We start from the raw sequence: 25,691 nt of genomic DNA on the forward strand, positions 1-25,691 counted from the left end.
AGGTACCCTAATCACAGACCTCGTCCGATCTACTTGGTCAATACATGATTTGGAAATTCCTTTGGTCAATATGCTGCATTGGTGATGTAGAAGCAATGCCCAAAGTTTGGTATTAATCCATGTTGATTTGAATCAAGGAACCCTGGTTAGGGTTGCTGGTCGCCCATACCGGACGTGTCCGGTATGGCCCAGCAGAGCAGGCTCTCTGCTTTCTTTGATTCAATGCTATCCTAGAATTGTATATTAGGTATAGTTTCTTCTGTATCTATGTTTTGCAAACCTTGTGACAATGGTGTGTCGAGGTGATTGTAAAACCTTGGATAAAAGAATCTATGTCTAATTACAATTCAAAAATAAACTATGGGCATGTATCTAAAATTCTATAAAAATCTTTGGATATAGGACATCAGCCATGAGTGGACGATAGGAGCCGAGGTCCAAGCACAGGCATGATCCAGCACTTGAGAAGTACAAGAAGGCGAGACAGGATATGCATCCTGGATTCAAGCCAACCAGCAGGAGGTCTACCAGGGCTGCATCTAGTGCAGCAGCTCAGTATGCAGAGGGGTCCGGGAGCTCTTCTTCTGACACAGACACTGATGAGTTCAGAGTGGAGTCTAGAGAAGAAAGAAAGAGGAAGAGCACTGACAGAAGATTAGATGGTGACAGCTCAGATGAGGAGCAGGAGATTGAGGAGGAGGAGTCAGTTCCTCCAGCTCAGCACCAGCTTGGTCTTCATGAGACACGTCTGCCCAATGTGCCCTCCTATGTTCCTAGGGTTGACTACAGGGGAAAGGGTATGACCAGGAGAGCTAGAGATGAGCGAAGGGTTGATCCGAGAGGCTTACCTAAGGTTTAGTACGATCACCGCTTCCAGACAGCCTTTCACCTAGATTTCTACTCCAGTGTGATTCTCACCAGGAACCCAGTGATTGCCAGGTCTTAGTGGATTGACTGGCAATATATTAGAGAGTTGCAGAAGGCCTCAGTTGATCATGCCATTGCCATCTGCCAGAGCACAAGAGTTTATGAGATCATGGAGTTCCAGCATGACTGGAACACAGAGGTAGTAGCTCAGTTCTATGCTACTCTGTTCATTAAGGAGGATGAGAGGTGGATGCACTGGATGCTTGAGGGCCAGTGGTACAGTGTTGACTATGATGTATTTGCTGCCTAGCTTGGCTTCTCAGAGGATGATCTCCAGAGGGACAGGATCCACACCAAGCAGGTGTTACCCCCTGAGCAGCTCGCATATATGTATCCTTCTAGTGGTAAGAGAGGAGCTGTGGGGAAGGTTCTAGGTCTTCACCCTACCTACAGATACCTGGATAGGATGTTCAGGAAGACTATTGACTGCAAGGATGGAGACAAGGGCAACATTGCAGATTATTCTAGGAACCTACTCCATAGGATGGCACCTGATGCTCGGCCTTTCAGCGTGTTTGACTTTATTTGGTCTGAGATCAGGAGTGTGGGAGAGAGGCCCCTCAAGGGCTGTGGTTTTGCTCCTTATATCATGCATATGATTGAGCAGGTGACTGGGCACACATTCGAGTATGATAAGATTCACAAGGCCCTGAAGATTATTACAGATCTGCCTGAGACAGGGTTACCTCCAGCAGGACCAGGAGGAGGAGCAGCAGCACCAGAGGTAGATGCACCTGGGAGTGGTGCACCAGCAGGAGCTTCACCTTCACCACATGCTCCTTCACATTCTACTTCACGCCGTGGTAGTCCTCCCTCACCTATCCGTAGGCTTTTCAGCTCCATATTTGGGATGTGCCGTGACATCCAGACTAGGTAGCAGAAGGAGAGGGAGGCTAGGAGAAAGGACACTCAAACCTTGAAGCAAATTGCTTCTAGGCTTGAGCTTGATCCTCCTAGGTCTCCTCTATCAGATGAGGCAGCTAGTGAGCAGGAGACTAAGGAGCAGTAGTAGGCTAGATATGACAGAGAGTATGTTGAGTTCATACAGCGACAGTAGCAGGCACCTGAGCACCCTGACACTCTACCCCTTCAGGCTCGTGTGCCTACTCACTCTCAGCCATGTCCCAACACTGCCGACGACTATGCTACAGATTGGTGGAGTGACTTGACAAGTGGTGGTGGCTACTATGGCTCTGGTGGCTATGACCCATCTGGTGCCAGTGGTTCTCGTCCAGCTAGTGTTACCCGCTCTGATGACGAAGATGCTGGGAGAGACGATGATGATGATGAGTGATGCCAGAGATTAGTGACAGCTTGTAGCCCCTTTGTCCTTAGTATGTCATTGTTGGACCTTTGTGGTGATAGATGACAAAGGGGGAGAGAGACTGATTAAAGCTTCAGGATAGTTTTATTTGCTTATCTTTGTACATAAAGATATGTACTACAGGCTGTAGTTTGTTTTTGAGCTTCATTGATTATATCTTGTGAGAGATGAGACTTATGCTTTATCTATGTATCTCTTGAGACATGATCTTTATCTATATATCAGCGGTTTCTGGACTTGAGAAAATTTGTAATGAGTGCTATGTGTGAATTACATGTGTCATATTTATTTTCATAAGGACTATGCATGCTAGAATGAAAATATTTGATGTGATGCCTTTATATTTATTCTTGTATGATATATCTTATCATATGCATCACGGTTTCTCTTTGTCACACACACATGCACCCCACGGATGCAATGATTTAGGGGGAGTCTCCTATTTGTTTTAGTATGTGCAATTGACATTTGAGGTCAGTTTGTGAATTCTAATCATAAGCACATATTAATGGGGAGCCTCTCATAAATTATAGAACCCAAAAGTTTAAATGTTTATATCATTTTATAAGCTTCAATCAAGTTGTCATCAATCACCAAAAAGGGGGAGATTGAAAGTGCATCTAGCCCTTTAGTGGGTTTTGGATAATTGAATGACAACGTGATTAAAGGACTAACCCATTTGCTAAGTGTGGACAGGTAATAGGTTATCTCACAGGTACTTAGTGAAAGCCAAAATCATGTGTTGTTGTATAAACAATCTAGTTCAAGCACAAGACAACAATGCAAATGGAATTCATGTGAAGGCTTATTTATTGTGGGATTTCCATGTACTATGTGAAATCAAGCTCGTGATTATTAGTTAATGAGACATGAGGGATTGCATATGGAATGGTCTCATATTTGAAGCTTGCTAAATTAAAATGAAAAAGATAACAATACATATGAATGGATGATTCAACAACAAGATGTGACTTGATGGTTTGAGATGGTGAAGATAGCAAGGAAAGGCTTCAAGGTACTAAGCAAGGGTGAAGGGCAAGTGATGGCTTGGCGGCCAAAGAACCTAGCTAGGGTGAAGAAGAAAGTACTTGCATTTAGTTGAGGTACTAATCAAGCTAAGATGGTCTTATTGATGTGAAGAATCAAATCTATAATGAAGTATTTGATGGAAGTGACTTGATACATTTGGGATTATTCAAATTTGATGAATGGAATCAAGTCACATGCTCAAGATGGCTATGCTCAAGTGAAAAGATCAACATCAACTTGTTAGCACCCTTACATGATGAAGATTGGAAGGGACGACATCAATTCAAAAGAAATCAACTCAAGTGGTATAAATTCATTTTTCCTTTGATCTTGAGTTTAATAGGTATGCCGTACTATTAAGAGGGATGCATCATATTGATAGATAATGTTTCATAAGTGCTCAAGCCAACCCACGTGAGTTTTGAGTATTTGAGTGATAAAAGAGCTAACTGATTTGTTGCTGGTTTGGCAATACCGGACATGTCCGGTATTCACACCGGACGTGTCCGGTATTTGTCCAGCAGCTATAAAATTGTTGTTCTTGGGTTGGTTCGTTGGGAGTTCCGACGGTCGGGAGTCCCCGGCATGGGTCGGGAGTTCTGATGTCTTGCACTTCAACTAACTTGGAGGGTTCACTGTCCTGGTCATACCGGACGTGTCCGGTATGGATGACCAAGAAGCCAACGGCTAGTTTTTAAAAGCCTTGAGGGTCGGGAGTTCCGACGTGAGTCGGGAGTTCCGACGGTCGAGAGTTCCGACATGCATCGGGAGTTCCGACACCTCACTAACTTTAACTCAGTTACATGTTTTTCAAAATTGCTGAGGGTCGGGAGTTCCGATTTGAGTCGGGAGTTCCAACGGTCGGAAATCCCGGCATTCTTTGGGAGTTCCGACGCCTCACAACATCACTGTAACTTAGTTACCGTTGGCGCAGTGTGAGTCATACCGGACGTGTCCGGTATGCATACCGGACATGTCCGGTATTGCAACGGCTATAAAACGGCTAGTTTTTCAAGGGGGCTATAAATACCCCCAAGCCTCCACCTTTGGAGGCTGCTGATTTTGCTGAGATAGACACACGTTTTTGAGCCTTGCCTACTCTCCTAAACCCTCTCTTAGTGAGTGTGTGATCCAAATTGCAAAATCAATTTGTGGGTTAAGAGAGAATTTGAAAAAGAGAGCAAGCCACCACTTGAGCACTTGTGCATATTATCAATCTCGTGATTCGCATTTGTTACTCTTGGACTCTTTGGTCCTAGATGGCTAGGCATCACTGGAGAGGAACCGAGAGATTGTGGTTGCTTTGGAAAGTTTGTAACGGTCGATTCTGCCGCCTCGGAATCATTTAGTGGAAGGAGGAAAAGGAGTTGGAAAAGACTCCGGCTAGAGTGACCTTCGTGGTACCCTCTAGGGCTAACCTTCGCTGGGTCGCCCGTAGCCCCCTCAATGGAGAGTAGGACTCGAACAAGTCCGAACTTCGGTAAAACAAATATCGTGTCTTAATTCGCATTTCATTTGATATTTGTGTTGCTTTAGCTATTCTACAGGTTCTCTGTGTATTTTACTATCTCTAATAGTTTCCTACAGTTTGGATTGAAGATAGAAATCAAAAGGAGCAAGTTAGGGGCTGTTCCACTGAAGTCGTGAATACCGGACACGTCCGGTATACCTACCGGACACGTCCGGTATTAACCCCTGCGCCAAACTAAATTGAATTGTGTTCTAACTCTTTGGTTGCAGGCGTTTGGCTTCTAGATTCATTTAGTATCTTTTATATACTCTGTGGCTAACTTGTGAGGGGTGGTACTCTTTATTTGGAGTTTCCATTTTTGGAAACTCACTTTACTAATCGTTTCCGCTTTTAAAGGTGTTAATTTTCAGAAACGCCTGTTCACCCCCCTCTAGGCGGCATCCTAGGTCCTTTCACATATTCCATCAGGACTACTGAGCATTGTGGATGAACTAGAGGCAAAGGGGCCGTTCCGTGGGTGTAAGGTTTTCCTAAATGGATCGATTCATACAGAACCCGCCAGAGATGGAAGGATGAAGAGGCAGAGAGGATCCACATCTTGCAGCAATATGTTATTGAGTCACGGGAAGCGGTGCTTGAATCACAAAGGCAAGAAAAACAAATGCAAGTGAAAATGCAAGAGGAAGTCACAAGGCAAGTGCAAATACAATTGAGTGCCCACGGGATTACAACAGCTCCGGGAATCAACATTAGCTCTGATCAGTTGAGAAGCAGTTGTGCTTCTACGGAGCTGCCTGATGCCATAAAAGATGCAGAGCTACGCTTCCCCGTGGATGATGTCACTAAACCTTTTACATCATGTGAGCTGTATATTCCAAAAGATAATGGCACAGTGAAGGTGGCTATTGGTGTTGTAAACCCTATCGACCGTACCAAGATACCAAGAATCCATGGGGTAGTAGTACCAGCTAGATATGCTACCGTCTCGGTGGATAAAGCTATTGAAGGTTTTAGAGACGTGCCTCTTGACATTCATGGAGGTGATGGGGAGAAGACCATGGGAGAAGCAGAGAAGTCATTCATTGCATGGCGCAAGCGCTACATCAATATTCCCAAGAAGCCATTGCCGCACAATAGGTATGGATGAAAGTGAACGAAACAATTTTTTTTATTAATTTTATATTGCCTCTTAAATAACAATTGACTCATTGTCTTCTGTACACACACAGCAGGGCCTCCCCCAACCTAAGTCCAATAGTACAATCACCAGACTAGCATAGTGCTTCGGGCGGCGGTTATGATGGGGTAGAAGACACGACTGCATCCCCACCATCTCCAAGACGGTCTCCACCGCCACCGCCACTGCCTCCAAGGCGTTCCCCAACGCCGCCTCGAAGGTCGCCAACACCTGTTCCCCCACCTCCTCCCATGAACCAGGGAAGACGGCTGCAAACAAATAAGCCATTTGCCCCGCCGATGAAGACGACCAAGAAGGCCCCCATGAAACCAAGGCCAATTCCATAGAAATTGCCTGGTGAAATGAGTAAAGAGGAGTTAGATGATGCAGTTAAAAAAACATCGAAGCATTCTTCTCAGGCACAGGGAAGAGGAAGCAGCAGGAGCAGAAGCACTTCCACCTACCTCTAGCTAAACTAAGGCGAATGGTGGAAGCTGAGTAGAAAAAGAGATGGCAAGCTCGTAAGCCCTCGCCACCATCAGACTTTGACCGCACTCTTAGCAAGATAATCAAGAAAGCTGCTAAAGCAGGGAAAACTGTTGCACAACTTGGAGAACAAGAATTGCAATCAGTCCCTCCTCTAGTTATTGCTAATGAATATGGTTCAAACATAGATATGCTGGATATGATGGAAATACCTGCTGATAAAGAAGTGGATATGGCAGAACTTGCTAACTTTTATGCTATGAGAGGTATCGACCTTGGCAATTTCCTCTTCAAAAGTGCACCGGTAGCAGATGAATGGCAGAAATATGAGCATGGCAAGAGTCTATGGAATCCTAAGACCATCAATGAACTGGGTACACAATTGTTCAAGCTAAACACCTTGTACCTCGACGCGTGTCACCGGAAAGAGTTCTATATTTCTGTCAGAATCAAAGATGACCATTGGTTCCGTGGCGATGACGTTATGTACATTGAGTTAGCTGAATTACACCAACTAGTCCACTGGAACTCTCTCGACAAGACTCTCATCAGCTGCTATTGTCTGTAAGTGATTCTTTCTACTAATTAATAATAAGTCGCTACGTACATACATGTCTGTGTTTGTTATCCTCACTCTATATATATGATGCAGGTTTGAGATGGGAGAGTGCAAAAAGAGAGGGTGTACTGATATTGGTTTCATTGATCTACATATCGTATTCAAAAACCCTAAACCCCAACCAACATGGAAAGCAGAAACGAAGGCCAATATCAAGACGTTCTTAGAGAAGCAACGTGACAAGAAATGTATACTCTTCCCCTACAACTTCAGGTAAGTGTTCATAATGTCGACGATCGTGTATCCATATATATATGTTCACTGTACCTATGAGCTAATTAATGAGTGTTAATAGACATGGCAGTGAACACTGGATATTGATGGAACTTGATCTGGAGAAAGGTCTTCTAGGCATCTGGGACTCGATGAGAAAAGAGCAAAAAGAGTTCCAAGAGATGATAGATATTATTTAGAGGTAATTGTAGTCTCACTAGCAAAACTATTTCAGTCTCTCTGCATGCAAATTAATGGTGCAAATATTTTTTATGTTATTTGGTAGTTGTTGGGAAAAGGTCTGTCAGGAACACCATATGAAACGCAAAGTGCCACTGAAAGTAGTGCTATACAAAGTAAGTACTATATACCAACCTTAGTTCAATTTCCCTCTGCTCGGATGATGACGAATCTTTTTCTCGTAAAGTGGGTTCTGCTGCAGCCCTAGGGGACCAATCTCTATGGATACTATGTTTGCGAGTTCATGAGAGTGTGCTAAAAAAGAACTAGTCTAGAGGAAAAAAGGGTAAGTGTACACCTATATATATTCTTCATACATATATTTATATATATATATTCATGATGGATACAATTTATTTATCATTATTCTTGATACATATATATATATATACTAATATACTTTTTCTTTATCTCATATCTCAAATTGAAGACTCGTTGGTTGAAGGAAAAAACCCTGGACACACACCATCTCAAAGCAATCCAAGAGACAATAGGTGGATTTCTGAATGATCAGCTCTTAACTCCCGGCGGCGAGTTTTACTATGACCCAAATATGTGATGATGAAAGCCAAATTTCATATTGATCCAAAGAACATGTGATGATGAAATGTACAATTAATGCAAACTTTACATGTGATGATGAAATGTAATATTATGTTTTAGTTTACTTTTACTTGTGTTGCTTGCGTGCATTGATCGAGCGAAAACTTTACAGTACGCGCGCGTATACGTATATTACTTTGTAGCGAATAATGCGTATTCGAAAACCAAATTAAAACAAAAAAGAATCATCAATTGAAATAAGCAGGAAAAGAAAAAAAAGACCCTTTAGTCCTGGTTGATAATACCAACCGAGAATAAAGGGGCCAGCCCAGGAGCCGGCGTGGCTACCTTTTTAGTCCCGGTTGGTATCACCAACCGGGACTAAAGGTCCACTTATATTCCCGGCTACTAACCCTTTATTTCCAAACTCCTATTCGTGCCTGCGTAACCGGGAATAAAGGGGGTTGGCAGCCGAAAATAGAAGCCCTTTTTTTTACTAGTGTGGGGAGCTAGGCTATCAGATCCTATGATAAAGGTTAATATATTATAACATGATCATCACAAAGACCATAGTTTTGAGCGAACTGCTGGTTAGGTCCCTTTGGCGCAACTTGTCTACTCGGAGTCCTCAACTTGACGAGAGTACTTGCATTTTACTGAATTTCACTACTATTAAAAAGATTTTAGGAGACACCCCCTGAATTAGTAGAGGTGGGCACAAAAGGACGCTGCCTTAGGGGAGTGCCTCGGGATATGTAGGTGCTATTCTAGAATTTGATGGCACTGTTCTTTCAGATGTAGGCGACACGTCTATCAATAGCGAGATGACTATGGTAACTTCGTCAATCTGAAGATTTAAAGGTATAGCCTATTGAATGTGCTCGTAGGGATAGGGAGTGTGTATGCACGTTCATAGAGGTTTATGCATGCATATATGTGAACATCTACGTCTATATTGTGTTTCAAAAAATACCATATTTTTGAGAGGAGACATATGACAAACTAGCAAGAAAAATAAAGAATAGATGGATATCGCGTAACACATGGGTCAGGGATCAGTTCTCCAGGCCGCGATGCGCGTGTGCCAAGCGACCAGTCTAGGGCGCATGCCTTGTAACACCCCTGGTGTTACGAGCTTGCTTAGCACCGAGATTTAGGTCTGAGAGGGATTAGCCAAACAAGTTTTTGGATTTTAAAAATTTATAACGCACATGAAATGATAAGCGAATCATATGTGACTCACTTTTGTGGACTCAAATAAATATCCAAGTTAACTCACTTGGTGCGTAAAAGTGCTAATAAAAATCCTAACGAGAAAAATGGGATAAGTCATTTTAATTGTTTGGCACGAAAAACAATTTATATAAGCAAAAATAAAATATAACTTGTGTAATAATTAAGTAAAGATGACGAGCCAGTGGTGTAGTTGAAGATGCAACTTTAAATTGTGAAAATAAATGTTGTTAACTAGTGTTCTTGAGAGCTCAAAATCACATTTGAAGTTAAGATAAGCTCTTTTCGTTAAGTCGGCAAACACTTGAGCTATTGTTTAAAATGCCATTTTTGGTGAATTATATTGAGTACAATAGTTAAATAGTGCTTAAGTATTTCATTCCTATGGTCTAGTATGAAGTATGAGCTATCACATGTAGTATTTCTTGGTTGAGTTACTAAGGTATGGACCTCTTAAAAATTGTGGCAACAAGTGTTCATGGATGTTATGTCCAAATTGAACCCTTGTCTTTTCTAAGTCAGAAAAGAGTGTTGGACAATGCTATTTTGATATTTAAGTTCTAACTAAAATGCTTAGACACTAGCTTCATGATTTCGTAGTGTTAGTTGCCTCTAAGTGAGTACTTTAGCATGGTGAAGTCCACGGATGAGTTGGAGTTGTCATGGCGTCGCAGAAATTGTCCTACCTTTGTTAGAACGCGCTGTCGATCTTGTTTTGGGCTTCGGTCGTGAACTAGCATTCAGCGTGATGAGCTCCTGTTGTCACCTCTCTATCTCCCTCGTTGCTCACTCTCCGACCATGATCGTTGCTCGGACGAGAAGTCCTTAGTGGCTACTAGAATCTTAAACTCTTGTTTTAATCTCAACTGGGGTCTAAGTGGTTTGTTTTGACGCTTTAAAATTCACGCTTCGCACGTGGTTCGGCCGTTTGGGCCTGGGGACCGGTCACCGCGTCCGGTGTCACGCTGTCACGAGCTAGCTGCACTGCTACCGGCCGCTGCTACCATGTGTTGTGCCACACGTTGGCTGGCGTACCCCTATGGCTGTGACCACTGTTCTGCTAGCTAGCCATGTGGCGTCGGCTGCCTACTGGGCCAGGCATGGCCGTAGTCGCTCTTCACCTTGTGCGGGATGCTGCCAACCGTGCCGCTGTCTGAGCGCACATGCAGGGCTGCACCTTGTCCTCTTGTCGTTTTGGTTACTGCAGCACTCGCCCTCCGCCACTCAACCCACCTACCCTAGCTCTGTTTTTGACACCGTGGTGTGACTTGCCGCGTCGTGAGGTTGTGCTGCCACGTGCACATGGCCGCATAGGCACCCCCCATAAAGGCTCCACCCGAGCATTTAACAACATGACCTTTGCCCTCGCTCGTGCGGTCATATCCCCATGCTGTCGTGCCTCATTAGGTCGTGTTCGGGCCACCTCTATTGGGGCCACTTCCCACGACGTGGCGGTGGCAGTGCACGGCTCTCCCTTCCCCTTTCTTAATCACCAGCCCGAGGCTTCCTAGTCTAATTCCTCACACCAGTGGGTAGCTTAGCAAGTTAGCTAGGTATCGCATTCTCATCGAGCCTAGCCATGGTATGTCAATGGTCAATTTCGGTTTCTCCTCGCCGCCGGTCATGTGCGCCGCCATGACCAGAGGGTTGGGGGTAAGACCTGTAGGAGTGGTAACAGTTCAATTGGTCATAACCCTAAACTCGCCTTGACTCTCTCTATCCGGTGCTCGCACTGTTTTGGCCAGGGAACTCGTCGATGACGTGGTGACACGTCTGTGTTTGGCTCGAGGCATCGCCGCCATGCCTGGGCACGCGTGGCTAGATCACCTCGGCACTCCTCTGCCTCAACCATCACCGTAGCATGAATTCTGGTGAGCTACTGGTGCTTACCCACTATCTCTACCACCCCAATAGAACCTTAGGCCGCTAGAATAGTTGCGCCGCCTCCGTGGATAGCTGCTCGCCGCTACAGCCCATGATAGTGCGCCTCCAAGTCCCTAACCGCCGCCCATCCTTGCGCGTTTAGCCATAGATGGCAACCGACCCGCTAAATGGGTCCGCGTAGGCCTCTAGTGGCTGGCGTGGATGCCTAGTGCCACTGCTCACCGCACCGATGTGCACGGGGTGGCTAGGGGTGTGCGTGGGGAAATTTGGAAAAATCTATGGGGTTAAGTGGATTCGCTAGAGAAAAGAAGAAATAGTATTAGGACCTAGTTGTGGTTCGGGAGAAGTCTGAGGGCTTATTTGCTAAAGTGCCAGCGAGGGCTCCCCGCCATGGGCCGTCTTGCGCTGGGCCGCTGGGCTACCGGGCCAAATGGTGGCCATCGGCCCTTTTCCTTTTCTAAGCATTTTCTAATTTAGTTTCTAAGGTAAATATGTAAATGCAAAATAAATTTGTGTAGTTCACCAAAAATTGTAAAACCAATTTTGTTAAGTTTCTAAAATCATGATCTACCTGCTAGTATATTTTGTTCATATAGTATTATAATATTTTCAAAAGTGATCTAATTAATTTGAAATGTTTAATATTGTTAAGATATAAATTTGAAGAAAATTTTGTGATAAATTGGTGATAGTGTTTGCTCTAAAACTTTCACAGTAAATTTCTAACATTATTAGGTGCTCACTGTAATTTTTGTAGCTCCATAATAATTAGTTTGCTAAGGTGGCTAAATGAGCCCTAGTTCAAAAATATATGTTTAATCAATAAAATACCGAAACACCTTGGAATTTTAGAATTAAAACATTTTTTCGGAGGCAAAGCCTTATTTGACGACGTGGATATGTAAACTAGTACGTTAGTCATTAAAGCTAGCTCGTTAGCTTGCGGATCATAATCATATTTTAGAGTTGCAGTTGCCATTGATTATTTACGTCTCTACGTTGCATCCATGTATATCATAATAGGAACAACGATGGATCATGGAGTCAACCGAAGTAGCGGAAAAGATGGTGCCTTGATGATTGTGTCACCATGATGGAATGCTAACTTTCAATTATATCTTGCCCAGGCAAGCCCCAGTGCATAACCCTTATTATTCTACACTTTATTTTATGCTTGTGCATTAAATTTTAAGAAGTTGAATAAAACCACTTGCATATATATATATATATATATATATATATATATATATATATATATATCCTTATCCTATGAGTCCTACTAGTATGTCAAGATCGTGTAGATTGCTATGCTATAGGATTCGGTAGTAGTCGAGTGATTACCTGTAACTCGCAAGAGATAGGAAAGATATTATTGTTGTTATTATATTACTATCACATGGAATATATATGGATGATAATTAGAGACTGGACGGAATGGTACTTTGAATCTGGACTTGCTTAGGCATTCGAGCGGAGCTCGGATTGCACGTGTTCCGCCTGTGTCGATTGAGGACCGTCCGTTGCTGTAGATGGTAGTCAGGTCATAGACTTATGATCCTGATCACATACTTGCTTATGGGAGTGGGAAAGCTCATTACGCTCTTGTCGTGAGTTCTGGCTCTTTTCGGACCGACTAATTGGAGGCGGGAAAAGGTGGAGGTCTAAGCATCATACTGAGATCGGGTCTCAAGTGTGGAGGCTTAGAGTCCAAGTTTGGATGGGGACCTAGACCTCGTGATAGGAGTGGAATGTGTTGGTCTTGTTTGTGTCTGGGGTACAAACGAGGCGTGTGTTTTAGGGTACCCAGCTGGGATACATTGATTCGCGAATTGCCGTTTCTGTGAGACAGTACCGACTTGGCTATGGTCTAGCACCGTAGTAAGAATTGGAATATGAAAATGGTAAAATGATTCTGATTGCTTACCACCTGCTTGATAGTAGCATAGGCGCTTACATAGAATGTGTAGTTAATGAACTAATGATGACTGCTAATAAAATTTAATACAAGGATGCACGTTTAGTAATGCTTCCGCAGATGCAATAACCCACAAGCCAAATAAGCCTTGCATGTCTTTAGAGTCTTTTATTTTTCTCCTGTTGGGTAAGTCTTGCTGAGTATAATTGAGTACTCAGGGTTTTATTCCCCCCTATTATAGGTGATCGGAGGATAGTTAGAGCTGACTCTTGTGTGTGAAAACCTCCTGGTGGGCTCAGAGAGGATTCCTTTCACGCTACGATCGTAGTGTTTATTTATAACCCTCATTAAAGATTTTTATAAGAAAAGACATAAAATATCCTAGCATATCTTGTATAAAAATGTCCACTATGTTAATACTTCACCATACCATTAAATTAATTTTTGTTTTCTCTGTAACTCTGATATCATTGTTATATTCCGCTGTTATAATCAATTGAGGTAACATCCTACTGTAATAAAATGATGTAAGAAATGGCTAAGATGTTGTAAGCTTTATTATCTCATTTATGATCCTGATAGAAAAACATGGATTATCGAGTTCTCTCTTGAGTTGTGCTCGACAGAACTGCGTAGTCTAGTGTCATCTCTTGAGTATTCAGTGTCTGATGAAAGACAAATACTCTAGAAGGCATTAGATTCGGTGGTTTGCCTCGGCCAAGCCGTGGCTTGTCCAGGTGTGTGCCGGCGATGCTCACCCAGCGTGGTCGCGTCATCCTCCACCAAGTGCGTGGCTCGCCCTAACTTGTTCTCACGCCTCCAACTTGAGCTTGATTTAGAAACATGATTTGTTCGGTTCGAGAATATGGTAAGATGAGATGATTTCATCCTAGTTTGTCAATAGGACTGTCTCATCTCGTGTCTGATTGAGAATCGAGTTGTTCCAGTTTTTTTGTTTGGTATACGATAGGTTGGGGAAGATGGGATGGATGACGTTGTCTGCACTATTAGTCACCTTTAGCCATAGGCGTGGGTAACTTGATTTGGGATGAGGACCGGCTGCTAGGCACATGTGTAGACTTAGAGTGCGTGGACTATGTCTGAAGAGGAAGGAAGCGGAAGACAGTTTAATTGTACGTAAATGTAGTGAAATTATTCCGGGGCCCTAATACCAGAGAAGACAAGCTTTAAATAGTGACACACAAGAGAAATTAATGAAATTCTTTTGGTATGTAATTGGCTTAGTCGGTTGGGTTTTGAGGTGGTGGGTCGTCCCCCGTGTTTTCTCGCTGTTCATTTGTGTCTATGGAATTTCGTTGGTAATCCAAGAATTACTTGCGAGTCCTATGTATCGTCTTTATAACATATCGAGAATTTTTTTTTGGTATGACGTAAGAGAAAACTATAATTTCTAATAGCGCCGAGAGAATTTACTCGAGTGTTTTTCTATGTTCTCCGGCACGTGTGGGTGCGTTCAACGTTTATATATAGTTAGCCTCGTGATACGTGAGGCTATGACTCCTATCTTGTTTAGACATGTACCAGAAGACCTTACTCCCTTAGGCCCTTTTTAATTGTCATTTTTAGAAATAACTTTAACTAATTTTATATAAAAATATTAATATTTAAATTAATATCATTAGATAGATTATTTGGTACACAATTAATATCATTAGATAGATCGTTGAATCTATTTTTGTAATAAATTTATTTAGAGATATAAATGTTGCACGTATTTTTTTCTATAAATCTAATCAAACTTACAACACAGAAACAAAAAAAAAAAGAACGACAAATAGGGACAGAGGGAGTATTGGATATGCTTGATTCTGACTTTGCATTTATTTAAAGATAAAAAACGTTAGGGTTCAGAGAAACTACAGATGTCCTTGCATAAAAGAAGAAAAGTATTTATGGTTGAAAGTTGCTCCACAGCGTTGAAAGTTGGAAGTCTCAAAACAGAGCATGGATGGAATTCGTAACGGACCATGGTCAAAATGAGTTTGTTGGTGAGCAAAATTCGTTGACCGGAGAAGAGAGAATTTTGTGGTACAGTCCATAATGGGTTGGTGGTAGCCATACTGCAACTGGTAACTGAGACAATCATGGACTAAACTCTTGCTCTGTGTCCTCTGCTTTTCCTTCTTGTTGCGCATGACATGACAAAGCGGCCACTGCCTGTATCGCATATTTGGCGATGCTAAACATGTGCTTCCTTCATTTTAAATTATAAGATATTTTATCTTTTTAGATATACTACTTTACTATATATTTAGATATAGTGTACTTATGAGTGCATAGCAATGGGGTGTATGCTCACTGCTCAGCGCCTTAGGCTTCCTAGTCGACACACAAAGCTTGGGACAGAGCATCGGGGTGTGGTTGTGGATGGCCTTGTTTGGTATAGCTTCTCTACAAAGCTTTTTAGAGAAGTTGTACAATTAGAGTAAAAGCACAGTCAAAATAAGCAGGTCTGATCCAACTTCTACTTTTTAGTATAAACAGGAGTGGTGAGAATATGCAATCATAATAAGACGGAGAATAGCGTATCGTTTGGTTCTTAGTTTCAACTTACTTTGACCATATAAACAACTTATAAGTTGTACCAAATAGACCTATTATCGACAGCTGATTTTTCTATTAAGAAAGATGGGCACTCAACACGTAACCAACCATCCTCTCCTCCACCAGATCTTGATCGATGGTCCCTAAACCATCCATCCTCTTCAGGTACGGGCTAGGCTAACACATTGCCTGCTCCAGAAGATGTTGGCAGTGCATGAGAAAACATGAGGAAATCTGTTTCCATGATTCCGACATATTCCCTTTTTTTCACACCACTTCATCTCATCATGTTAACTAAATTATTCATATTGATCTCTATAGCAACTTTTTTTCTTTCATGTTTAACAAAGTCTTTTCAAGAAAAAAATATCTGTATAAGTTTTTCACAACACTTATTCGAGGAAGTTATTAGAAAACTTGTGTCGGATTCATAAACCCGGGGTCCCTAATAGGCCCGCTTCCCAGCAAAAGCTCGGCCCGACAGACGACATTACAAATGACGCGCAACTCCTGGGCCGGCCTAAATACCTAATGATAGGCCAGAAGAGCAGTCCAGTCTCCGACTGGAAGGCCTGGCCAAGAGGGGACGACGCTCGCTTCCGACTTCGACCTGCTTCTCCAACCGAAAGGCCCGGCCAAGAGGGGACGACACTAGCTTCCGACTCCGACCCGCTTCTCCGACCGGGAATACACCGAACCTCTGCCTACAACTCTTCTCCGACCGGCGCGGTTGGAGCCGACTGGGAACAAACCGACCGGGGACGCCCGCTCGGTGAGGACCCAGGAGTCAGGCGGAGCAGATAAGGCAAGGCACTTAAGTCAACCGCAATACCGAGGACCGTACCCTGCACGCCTGCAGGACGGTACTGTCAGGCCATGCCAGAAGGGTGCTTCGCAAACCTTCTAGGCATGTCAGAACCCGAACAATGTTGCAGACGCCGTTCTTTGCCCTACAGTGTTGTGGGCGCCATCCTTCGCCATACTAGGCAAACACGATAATGCGCGTCTGACATAAACAGTATTGTAGGCGCCGATGACCAACTTGTACCCAACGGCGTGGGTAACAAGGCTAGAAAACACACACTCTCTCTCTCTCTCTCTCTCTCTCTCTCTCTCTCTCTTTCTCTCTTAAACTTGTAAGGCCATCCCCTTCATCTATAAAAGGGGATGCGCTCTCTCCTAATGACGATGGTTCATTCCGACTCTCTCTCTGCTAGCTTTAGATATTCAGAGCATTCGAACGACTCCACGGCTCTAGAACTCTAAAGCTATACATAGCACACGTTCCAGTACTTAGCGCATGTAGGAGCTCACGTCACTCTTGGCCCTTCAGTCCAGAGTCCGACCGGACCTCTTGCACCCCCCATCTTATTCCCACTCATTTGTAACCCCACAGCAAACTTCGAGCACCTAGGCTTAGGAATAAAGTCTTCGACCGACTCAAATTGGACGTAGGGCACATTGTCTGAACTAGTATAAACCCTGTATCATTGAGTGATAGGCCACATCCGATCACAACATACGGCAAAACTACAAATATTTACTTGTTGGTCACTTTTCGCATCGACAATTGGCGCCGTCTGTGGGGAACACGCCATACGTTCACGCTTTTGGTCATCCGATGGTCCACCTTTCCGCCATCTTCGTCATGATGGGCTCAAACGATACGATTCGCTTCATCTCGCTGGAGTTTCCCACACTCCCACCTGTTGGGATGTGGATTCCTCCTGTCTTCGAGCTATCCCAGACCTTCATCTTCGAAAGCCTGGACTTCATCGCTGACCGGCTCGGCGTGCTCTGCCTTCGCGAGGAGGCACCTGCCCCGGCGCCCGTCGAAGGGGGAGCGCCCTCCGTCGGCCCCGAGCCACCCAACGACTTCAATGATGAGGCACCTGCGCTTCGCTCTAAGGCCACGCTGGGCTCAAACCCCACTGTGAGTAACATACATATTGTTCTTTACTCGCTATTTTATATCTTCCGCCGATTTTCTAGAGGGACCCCATTCTCCCCACTGCAACTACCATGCGACCGGTTTCCCTACGGCCTCACGTCCCCCGCGTACGCGTACGCACGTGGGCTCCAAAATATGCTAATGCCGCCCCCTCTCACATATGAATTCGTGGGGATGGCGGGCTATGCTCCCGCCTCTTTCCACGACCTTGTGGATGATGAGGTTGAGAGTGACTGCTCCAGCATCAGCAACGTGGTGGCACCTAGCCACCCTCTGTCCTGGGAGTGCGCTATGGCGGACGGTCCGGGATAGCTGCTGGTAGTTGCGGAGTCTGTATAGACTCACACCCCTCTGGACCCTCGTGCGGAGGCCCTCGCGCGTGCGTAGGACCACGGCGAGGAGTTACGACAAAGGAGGCAGAGCCAACTGCCACCTGCGTCGGCACACACGATGCAGCACGCTGTGCCACGCACGCGCAACCCGGCAAGCGGTGCCCGAGGTCACGCCCGCCAGGTCCAGCGCAACATCATGGATGGGGGGAACGATCCCCCGCAGTTCGCTCGGGCTAGCCAGAACATCACCGCTGCAGCGATGCTTCTACGCGGCCTTCTCAAACCTGTCGACCCCCAAGAACAGGCGGTCCACCGGAACCTCCGGGTGCTGGTGGAAACCATCGCCGTTCAACAGGCGGAGAGTTCCACGTTGCAACACAGACTTGCGGCCTCTTTCCCTACCGGGGAATAGGGCCACACCAGTCGAATCGCTCCATTCGCTCACCACTATAGTCACCGGGCGTGGAACCGGAGGCCGTAGCTGCACCACGGCCTGACCCGGTGCCCGCTCCACACCGGCCACCTGTGCGCTAATGCCTCAGGCCGAACTAAGATGCTCATAGTGTCATCAACAACCGATGTCATGTCTGGTGTGATGATGACATCCACCAAGCGGCAGTGAGAGCAGGTGGCACAGGCCCTGGCTGGACCATTGAGGGGAGCGAGGAAACGCACCCCAGGCATGGTTGTCGACTGGACGACCGGAGTTCCAACCCAGATGGCCTAGGACCATAGGCCTTTGGCCATCGCATCCAGAAAGCACCGTTCCCACAACGCTTCCGACCACCCACCAACATCACCAAATACACCGAAGAAACGAATCCCGGTATATGGCTTGAAGACTTCTTGCTCGCCTACCAAGCTAGAGGGGTGGATGATGACCACTTCATCATTCAATACCTCCCCATCTGCATGGGGGAGCATGTTCGAGCATGGCTTGAATTCCTCCCATCTGATAGCATCCGCGACTGGGCGGACCTCAAGAAGATCTTCATTGAGAATTTCTAGGGGACTTATGTCTGCCCTGGGAACTTCTGGGACCTCAAGAGCTACCAGTAGGAGCCCAACGAGTCCCTATGGGATTACATCCGTAGGTTCTCAAAACGATGCAACTCCCTTCCTGATGTCATTGACGCGGATGTCATCAGCGTGTTTCTCACTAGGACAACCTATGAGTCCCTGATCCACAAGCTCGGCTGTCTGAAGCCCCGTACCACCCATGACCTACTCGACGTCGCCACAAACCATGCCTCCGGCGAGGAGGCGGTCAGAGCGGTCTTTAGCGGAGGCTAGGACAAGGGCAAGGCCAAGCGCGAGGATCAAGATAAGGGCCCCTCCACACAGAGGGGCAAAAAGAACAAGAAGGATCAGCGCCGACCGGCCAACTCCGCTTTGGTCGATGTGACCGATCATGCGGGCAAGCAGCCCTAGCAGGGCTAGCCCGGCCACTTCGACAAGCTCATGGAGAGTCCATGCACCAACCATGCCTACCCCATCAAGCACCTCTATAAGGACTGTGAACTCCTCAAGCGCTTTCTACGATAGGCCGGCAGACCGAACGAAGGAAAGGGCAAGGAGGCTGCGACCAAGAAAGGAGGCGTGGTGGGTAAGGATGGGGATGGTTTCCCCAACCCCGAGGAATGCCTCATGATCTTTGGGGGACCCGCTGCCATCTACTCCAAGCACCAGCACAAAGTGCGCTATAGAGAGGCATGCGTCGCCAAAACGGCTATCCCCTCCTTCCTTAGCTGGTCAGAATCTCTTATAACTTTTGATTAGAGGGACCATCCTTCCCACGTCGCTAGACTAGGTCGCTACCCTCTCATTGTCGACCCCATTGTCCGCAAGAAGCGCCTCACCAAGGTGCTAATGGATGGAGGCTGCGTCCTCAACATCCTCTACGTCGACACCCTCGACGCCATGTGCATACCCCGGTCGGAGCTTCGCCCAGTGAGCTCTCCCTTCCATGGTGTGATCTCGGGCACATAGGCATACCCGCTCGGGCAAATTGATCTGCTCGTCATGTTTGGTGACCGAGCCAACTTCTGCTCGGAGGTCCTCACCTTTGAGGTGGTGGACTTACCAGGGTCCTACCACGCCATCTTAGGGCAACCATGCTATGCCAAGTTCATGGCGATCCCCAACTACACCTACCTCAAGCTAAAAATGCTAGGACTGAATGCGTCATCACTGTGGGTAGTACTTTTTCACACGCCTACATGTGCGACCTCGAGCATTATGAGCTCGCCACTGCCGTCATCAACTCAGCTGATCTCCCTCAGCTCGGAGCAACATCAACCCTAGCAGTCTCAGACTACAACAAGCCAACCTCCTTGACTGCCTTCCACCCACTCGAGGAAACTAAGGCAGTGGGGATCGACCCCACCGACCCAACCAAGACGGTGCGGGTCAAGACCCAGCTCTCGGTCAAATAGGAATGCGAGCTCACCGACTTCCTATGCGCCAATCATGATGTCTTCATATGGAAACCTTCTGACATGCCTGGCATACCACGGGAGGTCATCGAGGACGCATTATGCCTTGTCCCGAGCTCAAAGCCCGCCAAGCAATGCCTGCGTCGCTTCGATGAAGAGAGGCGTAGGGCCATATGCGAGGAGGTCGCCAAACTCCTGGCACCCGGTTTTATCAAAGAGGTATACCACTTCGACTGGCTTGCCAATCCTGTTCTTGTTAAAAAGAAGACCAGGAAATGGAGAATGTGTATTGATTATACTGGCCTCAACAAGGTGTGTCCAAAGGACCATTTTCCTTTGCTGCGCATAGACCAGATAGTTGACTCCACCTCAGGATGCGAAATCCTCTCCTTTCTAGATGCCTACTCAGGTTACCACCAGATCGTGATGAAAGAGTCCGACCAACTCACAACTTTGTTCATCACCCCATATGGTTCGTATTGCTATGTGACCATGCCTTTTGGTCTGAAGAACACTGGCGCCACCTATCAACGGTGCATGCAGCAATGCTTTGCCAACCTAATCAACCCATTCAACTAGCCTAACCAAGTTGAGTAGCTAGAACCAACAATTGCCGTCTATGTTGATGACATAGTAGTCAAAATGGCCCAAGCTTGCGACCTGATCGCGATCTTGGCAGCAACGTTCGTGAACCTTCAAAGGTTCAACATCAAATTGAATCCCGAAAAATGTGTTTTTGGGGTTCCGAAGGGGAAACTGCTTGGATACATCGTGTTCAAACGCGATATCGAGGCCAACCCTGAAAAAATCATGGCCATCTCCAACATGGGCCCTATACGCAATGTTAAGGGCATACAAAGGCTCATCGGCTGTTTGGCCGCCCTAAGCCAGTTCATCTCCTAGCTAGGCGAGTAGGGGATGCCTCTCTACAAGCTTCTCAAAAATACGGACATCTTTGTCTAGACTGAGGAAGCACAGAAGGCTTTGGAGAGCCTCAAGGCATCGCTCATGTTGACCCCAATCCTCGTCACTCCTGAATAGGGAGAACCCCTCCTCCTCTATGTCGTGGCAAGCAACCACATTTTGAGTGCCGCCCTAGTCATTGACAGGGAGGAGCCAGGACACCACCTTAAGTTCTAATGACCTGTATACTTTGTCGGTGAGGTACTCACCAACAGCAAGGTATGGTACCCCTAGGTGCAGAAACTTCTATATGTCGTGCTGATGGCGACCCGGAAGCTCCTACACTACTTCACTGAGCACGAAGTCATGGTCGTCACTTCATTCTCGCTAGGAGACATCGTCCGCATCCGCGATGCCATAGGACGGATCTCCAAGTGGGCACTCAAACTAATGGGCCACGACATTAGGTACATCCCCCGCACCGCTATGAAGTCTTAGGCTCTCACAAACTTTGTCGTCGAATGGACGGAGGTCTAGCTTCCGACCCTAGATGTCACCCAAGAGTACTAGACGATGTACTTCGACGGGTCGGTGGTGGCGCCCGGCTCAGGGGCTGGAGTGGTTCTGATCTCCTTGGATGGGAGCAGGCTCCGCTATGCAATCCATCTCCATTTTTTCACCTCAAACAACGCCATGGAATACGAGGCCCTCATCAACAGACTACACATCGCCATCAAGCTCGGTGCTACAAGGCTATACGTCCATGATGACTTGGAGTTGGTCACCGACCAAGTCATGAAGGAGTCCTCTTGCAAAAGCCCCCTCATGGCAGCATACTACCAGGAGGTGCGCAAGCTCGAGAACAAATTCTAGGGGATTGAACTACATCATGTCCCCCAAAAGGACAATGATGTCGCTGATTTCCTCACAAAATTGGTGGCTAGACATGCTCTGTCTCTAGATGGAGTCTTCATCAATGATCTCCATCAGCCATCCACCCGTGTCCTAGAAGGTCTGATCTAGACACACCCCGATGCCAACCTAGCGCCCGAGGGCTCCGACTCGGATACCTCCATGACAACATCGCCTGCCGACGTCGCTGTTGTGGCACTTGATCATGCCGACTGGAGAGCACCGCTGCTCGCCTACCTCCTCGAGGAGGTTCTCCCACCCAAAAGGACTAAAGCATGATGGATCACTCAACGTGCCAAGATATTCGTCATAGTTGGAAATGAACTCTACAAGCGAAGTCCATCGGGAATACTAATAAAGTGCATCCCTACTGACCAAGGGAAACAACTCCTCGAGGTCCATGCCGAAATCTACGGACATCACGTGGCCCCAAGGTCGCTGGTTGGAAAAGCCTTTTGCCAAGGTTTTTACTGGCCCACCGCGCTATGAGATGCAGAGGTGGTCGTTCGCATGTGTGAGGGATGCCAGTTCTATGCTCAACAAACTCATTTGCCAGCACAGGAGCTTCAAACCATCCCCATCACTGGGCCATTCATGGTCTGGGGCCTTGACATGGTCAGACCCCTCAAAAAGGGCCTGGGCGGCTTCACTCACCTACTCATAGTGGTAGCCAAATTCACCAAGTGGATAGAGGTGAAGCCCATCACCAACATCTACTCGGAAGAGGCGGTCAAGTTCTTCCTTGACATCATCTATCGGTTCGGTGTTCCTAACTATATCATCACTGACCATAGAACTAACTTCACCGAGAAGAAGTTCTTGGACTTCTGTGATGGATATGGCATCATGATCGACTAGGCCTCGGTCGGACATGCACATACTAACGGACAGGTCAACCATGCCAATAGCATGGTCCTCCAAGGACTCAAGCCACGCATCTTCAACCGACTCAATAAGTATGCCGGGTGATGGGTCACAGAGGTCCCAGCGATCCTCTAGAGCCTAAGAATAACCCCGAATCGATCCACAGGGTTCACACCCTTCTTCCTAGCCTACGGAGCTGAAGCAGTGTTGCCCTCTGACCTCGACCACAGCACCCCAAGAGTGAAGGCCTTCGACTATGACTGAGCCACGGAGGCTTAGCAGGACATGGTCGACCTGCTCGAGGAGGCTCATGAGACAACCGTCATCTGCTCCACTCACTACCAGCAAACTCTCCATAGGTACCATGAAAGAAAAATCAAAAAGAGGATCTGTAACAAACCAAGTTTTTGGAGAAGCCAAAAATATGAACTTTTTAAAATTTTTGACCAATGTGTGAAGCATGTAGTTTCAAGGTCAAACTAAGGACAATTTATAAATAAATTGTTGCACTCATATAGAATTGCTTGTTGGTGTTTGCTAGAGTTCTTTAGTTGGTTTAGTGTTTTGTTCAGAGTGCACAAATCTATAGCATTCCCCTCCAAGCCTTCTTGAATTACTCCCATCTCTTTTGCATCTCTCCCAAAATTCATTTGTGTTAAATAAGGAAAACCTTTTGCTTTTATTTCCCTTTTCAATTCTCCATGGATATTCCTCTTAAACCCTTTTAAATTCATTTCAAATTCCTTGAATCAATAAAAGGAAAAATCCTTTTCCTTTTATTCCTCCAAGCCCACCGTCTCCTTCCCTTTGGCCCAGCCCACCACCTTCTCATCTAGTCGGCCTAGTTCCCTTCTTCTTCTCCAGCCCCAACCATGCGCACAGGCCTATAAGCCACGGGGCCTAGCCTGGCCTCCTGCCTTCGACCCACGTGGGCAGCAGTAGCAGCCGAACAACCCCGGCCTGTCTCACACCCCACAGGCCCACGAGCGTGAGCCTGCTGGCCCAGCCACAAGCTGCCCCAACCCTAAGCCCTAGCAAGTAGATGCTCCTAGGCGCCGCCGCTGCTCGGGTGGCAAGGCACGTGCCCCTACACCCATGTCCTAATCACACCCCTTGGCTTAGGTGCCCGTGATTCGCGCCACATTTCCCTCTCCCTAGCACGGACATCGAGGATGGACGGCACCTCAGGAACCCTAGCCGTCCATGCCCTTAAATAGCACCACAACCGTCTCCCTCACCCACTCTCTTTAGCCGCCGCCGCTGCTCCTCGCCTACCTCTACCCACACTGCTTGATGAGCTGGAGTCCGCAGCTCCTCGCCATGCTGGTAGCCATGACCACCTTGCCTCGAGCCCACAGAACTACCGGTGCCATGCCAAGTCGCTCCATCGTCCTCTGCTCTAGGCCGGTCTACGCTCACGAGCCCCTACACGTCGTGCTGCTCGCGACACCAGAGACCATGCCCTTGCCATGACGTTGTGCCATGCCTTGTCATGCTCTGCCCCTCCTCTGCTGCACAACTGCAACCATGACCCCGGCGTCATCGCCGCTATCGAAGCCATGGCGCCGCCCATTACGACGTGCTCCCCGGCCGCCTGATGAGCGCCGTCCCGGACCTGAGGCTGAGCTTGAGGCGCCGTCCTTCGTCTCCTCGCCCAAGACTGTGTCGCGTCGACATATGTGGCCACGACACTGGCCTTGCCACGTCGCTTGACGCTCATGGCCGCACTGAGCCTGTCCGCCACCGCGCGTCTGCCTCTCGTCCGTGAGCACCATCTCGCCCCTGCATTCGTGTTGTCCTCGACGTCGTCCGTGGCCACGTTTCCACGAGTGCGTCCATGACAACCACCGTAGGCCGAGCCCGAGGACCCCGTGATGTCCACGCAGCTGCACCACCTCATCGATGTCCACCTCGAGCCTCTGCTCTGTGCCTTGTCCTCGGCCGTGGCCACGCCAAGCCCTGACCCTATCTCAGCCACGATGAGCCTCTCCACGCTGATGTCGTCGTGCTCCACCAAGGCTGCACCGGTGCCCTCCACTTTGACCCGCACCGACATCACCACGGCCAAGAGCAGGAGCTGCATCGCCTACTAAGGCTGCAACTGGAATAGCAAGCCTTCGCCTTGCCGTCGTTCTCGTCTACCGGAACAGCAGAGCTGCGCCAACGCCTTCTTCCACCTAGCACCACACCATTAGAGCCACGATGCTTGAAGCCTTGAACCGCGAGCTTGTTCCACAATGTCGCCACCCTAACATGGCCTCGCCATGCGACATCTCCACTCCACTGTGACGACAGCGCGTCCATGACTACGTCCTCGACCACATCGATCGGTGAGCATCGCCATGCCTCTTTACTAGCCCTGCCCGTTCTCGCTGGCCATGGCGTTCTGCACCATGGAACACGGAGGCCTGAGCCACCACTGGCTCACAGACACATGCACTGCACAAGCACCGGACCGTCCCCATCCCAACAGAACCACGAACCCTAGCGCCGAACATCGCCATGACACCGCCGCGGCCGAGCCTGCCCACGGCGAGCCGCCGTCTCGACGTCGCGAGGGCCCCTTGATGCCATGCGCTCCAATGAACCATAGACGTCATGTCGTAGTATGCTCTATGTGCACGTTGGCGTCCAAGGAAGCTGTAGACTTCACTTACTAGCCTTGCCG

At 47.1% G+C, this 25,691-nt stretch overlaps 1 protein-coding gene across 1 annotated transcript; it reads left to right on the forward strand.

Annotated features, from left to right (window-relative positions):
- The first annotated feature begins 6,446 nt into the window (after positions 1 to 6,446).
- On the forward strand, positions 6,447 to 8,027 carry LOC136474348 (uncharacterized). The gene is made up of 6 exons (XM_066471940.1): positions 6,447 to 6,978; positions 7,067 to 7,246; positions 7,329 to 7,448; positions 7,533 to 7,602; positions 7,674 to 7,772; positions 7,917 to 8,027. The coding sequence occupies exons 1-3, from the start codon at positions 6,605 to 6,607 to the stop codon at positions 7,444 to 7,446; spliced, it is 672 nt and encodes a 223-aa protein (XP_066328037.1). The 5' UTR covers positions 6,447 to 6,604; the 3' UTR covers positions 7,447 to 7,448; positions 7,533 to 7,602; positions 7,674 to 7,772; positions 7,917 to 8,027.
- The last annotated feature ends 17,664 nt before the right edge of the window (positions 8,028 to 25,691 follow it).

The sequence above is a fragment of the Miscanthus floridulus genome, chromosome 8 (genome assembly GCF_019320115.1).
Source record: "Miscanthus floridulus cultivar M001 chromosome 8, ASM1932011v1, whole genome shotgun sequence".
In the NCBI taxonomy this organism is placed as follows: Eukaryota; Viridiplantae; Streptophyta; class Magnoliopsida; order Poales; family Poaceae; genus Miscanthus; species Miscanthus floridulus.

Excerpts from the sequence above, each read along its gene's own strand:
- LOC136474348 (XM_066471940.1), top strand. The coding sequence starts at position 6,605 with ATGCTGGATATGATGGAAATACCTGCTGATAAAGAAGTGGATATGGCA. Across the intron at positions 6,979-7,066 it reads CTCATCAGCTGCTATTGTCT|GTTTGAGATGGGAGAGTGCA; the intron begins GTAAGTGATTCT and ends TATATGATGCAG. Across the intron at positions 7,247-7,328 it reads CTCTTCCCCTACAACTTCAG|ACATGGCAGTGAACACTGGA; the intron begins GTAAGTGTTCAT and ends GAGTGTTAATAG.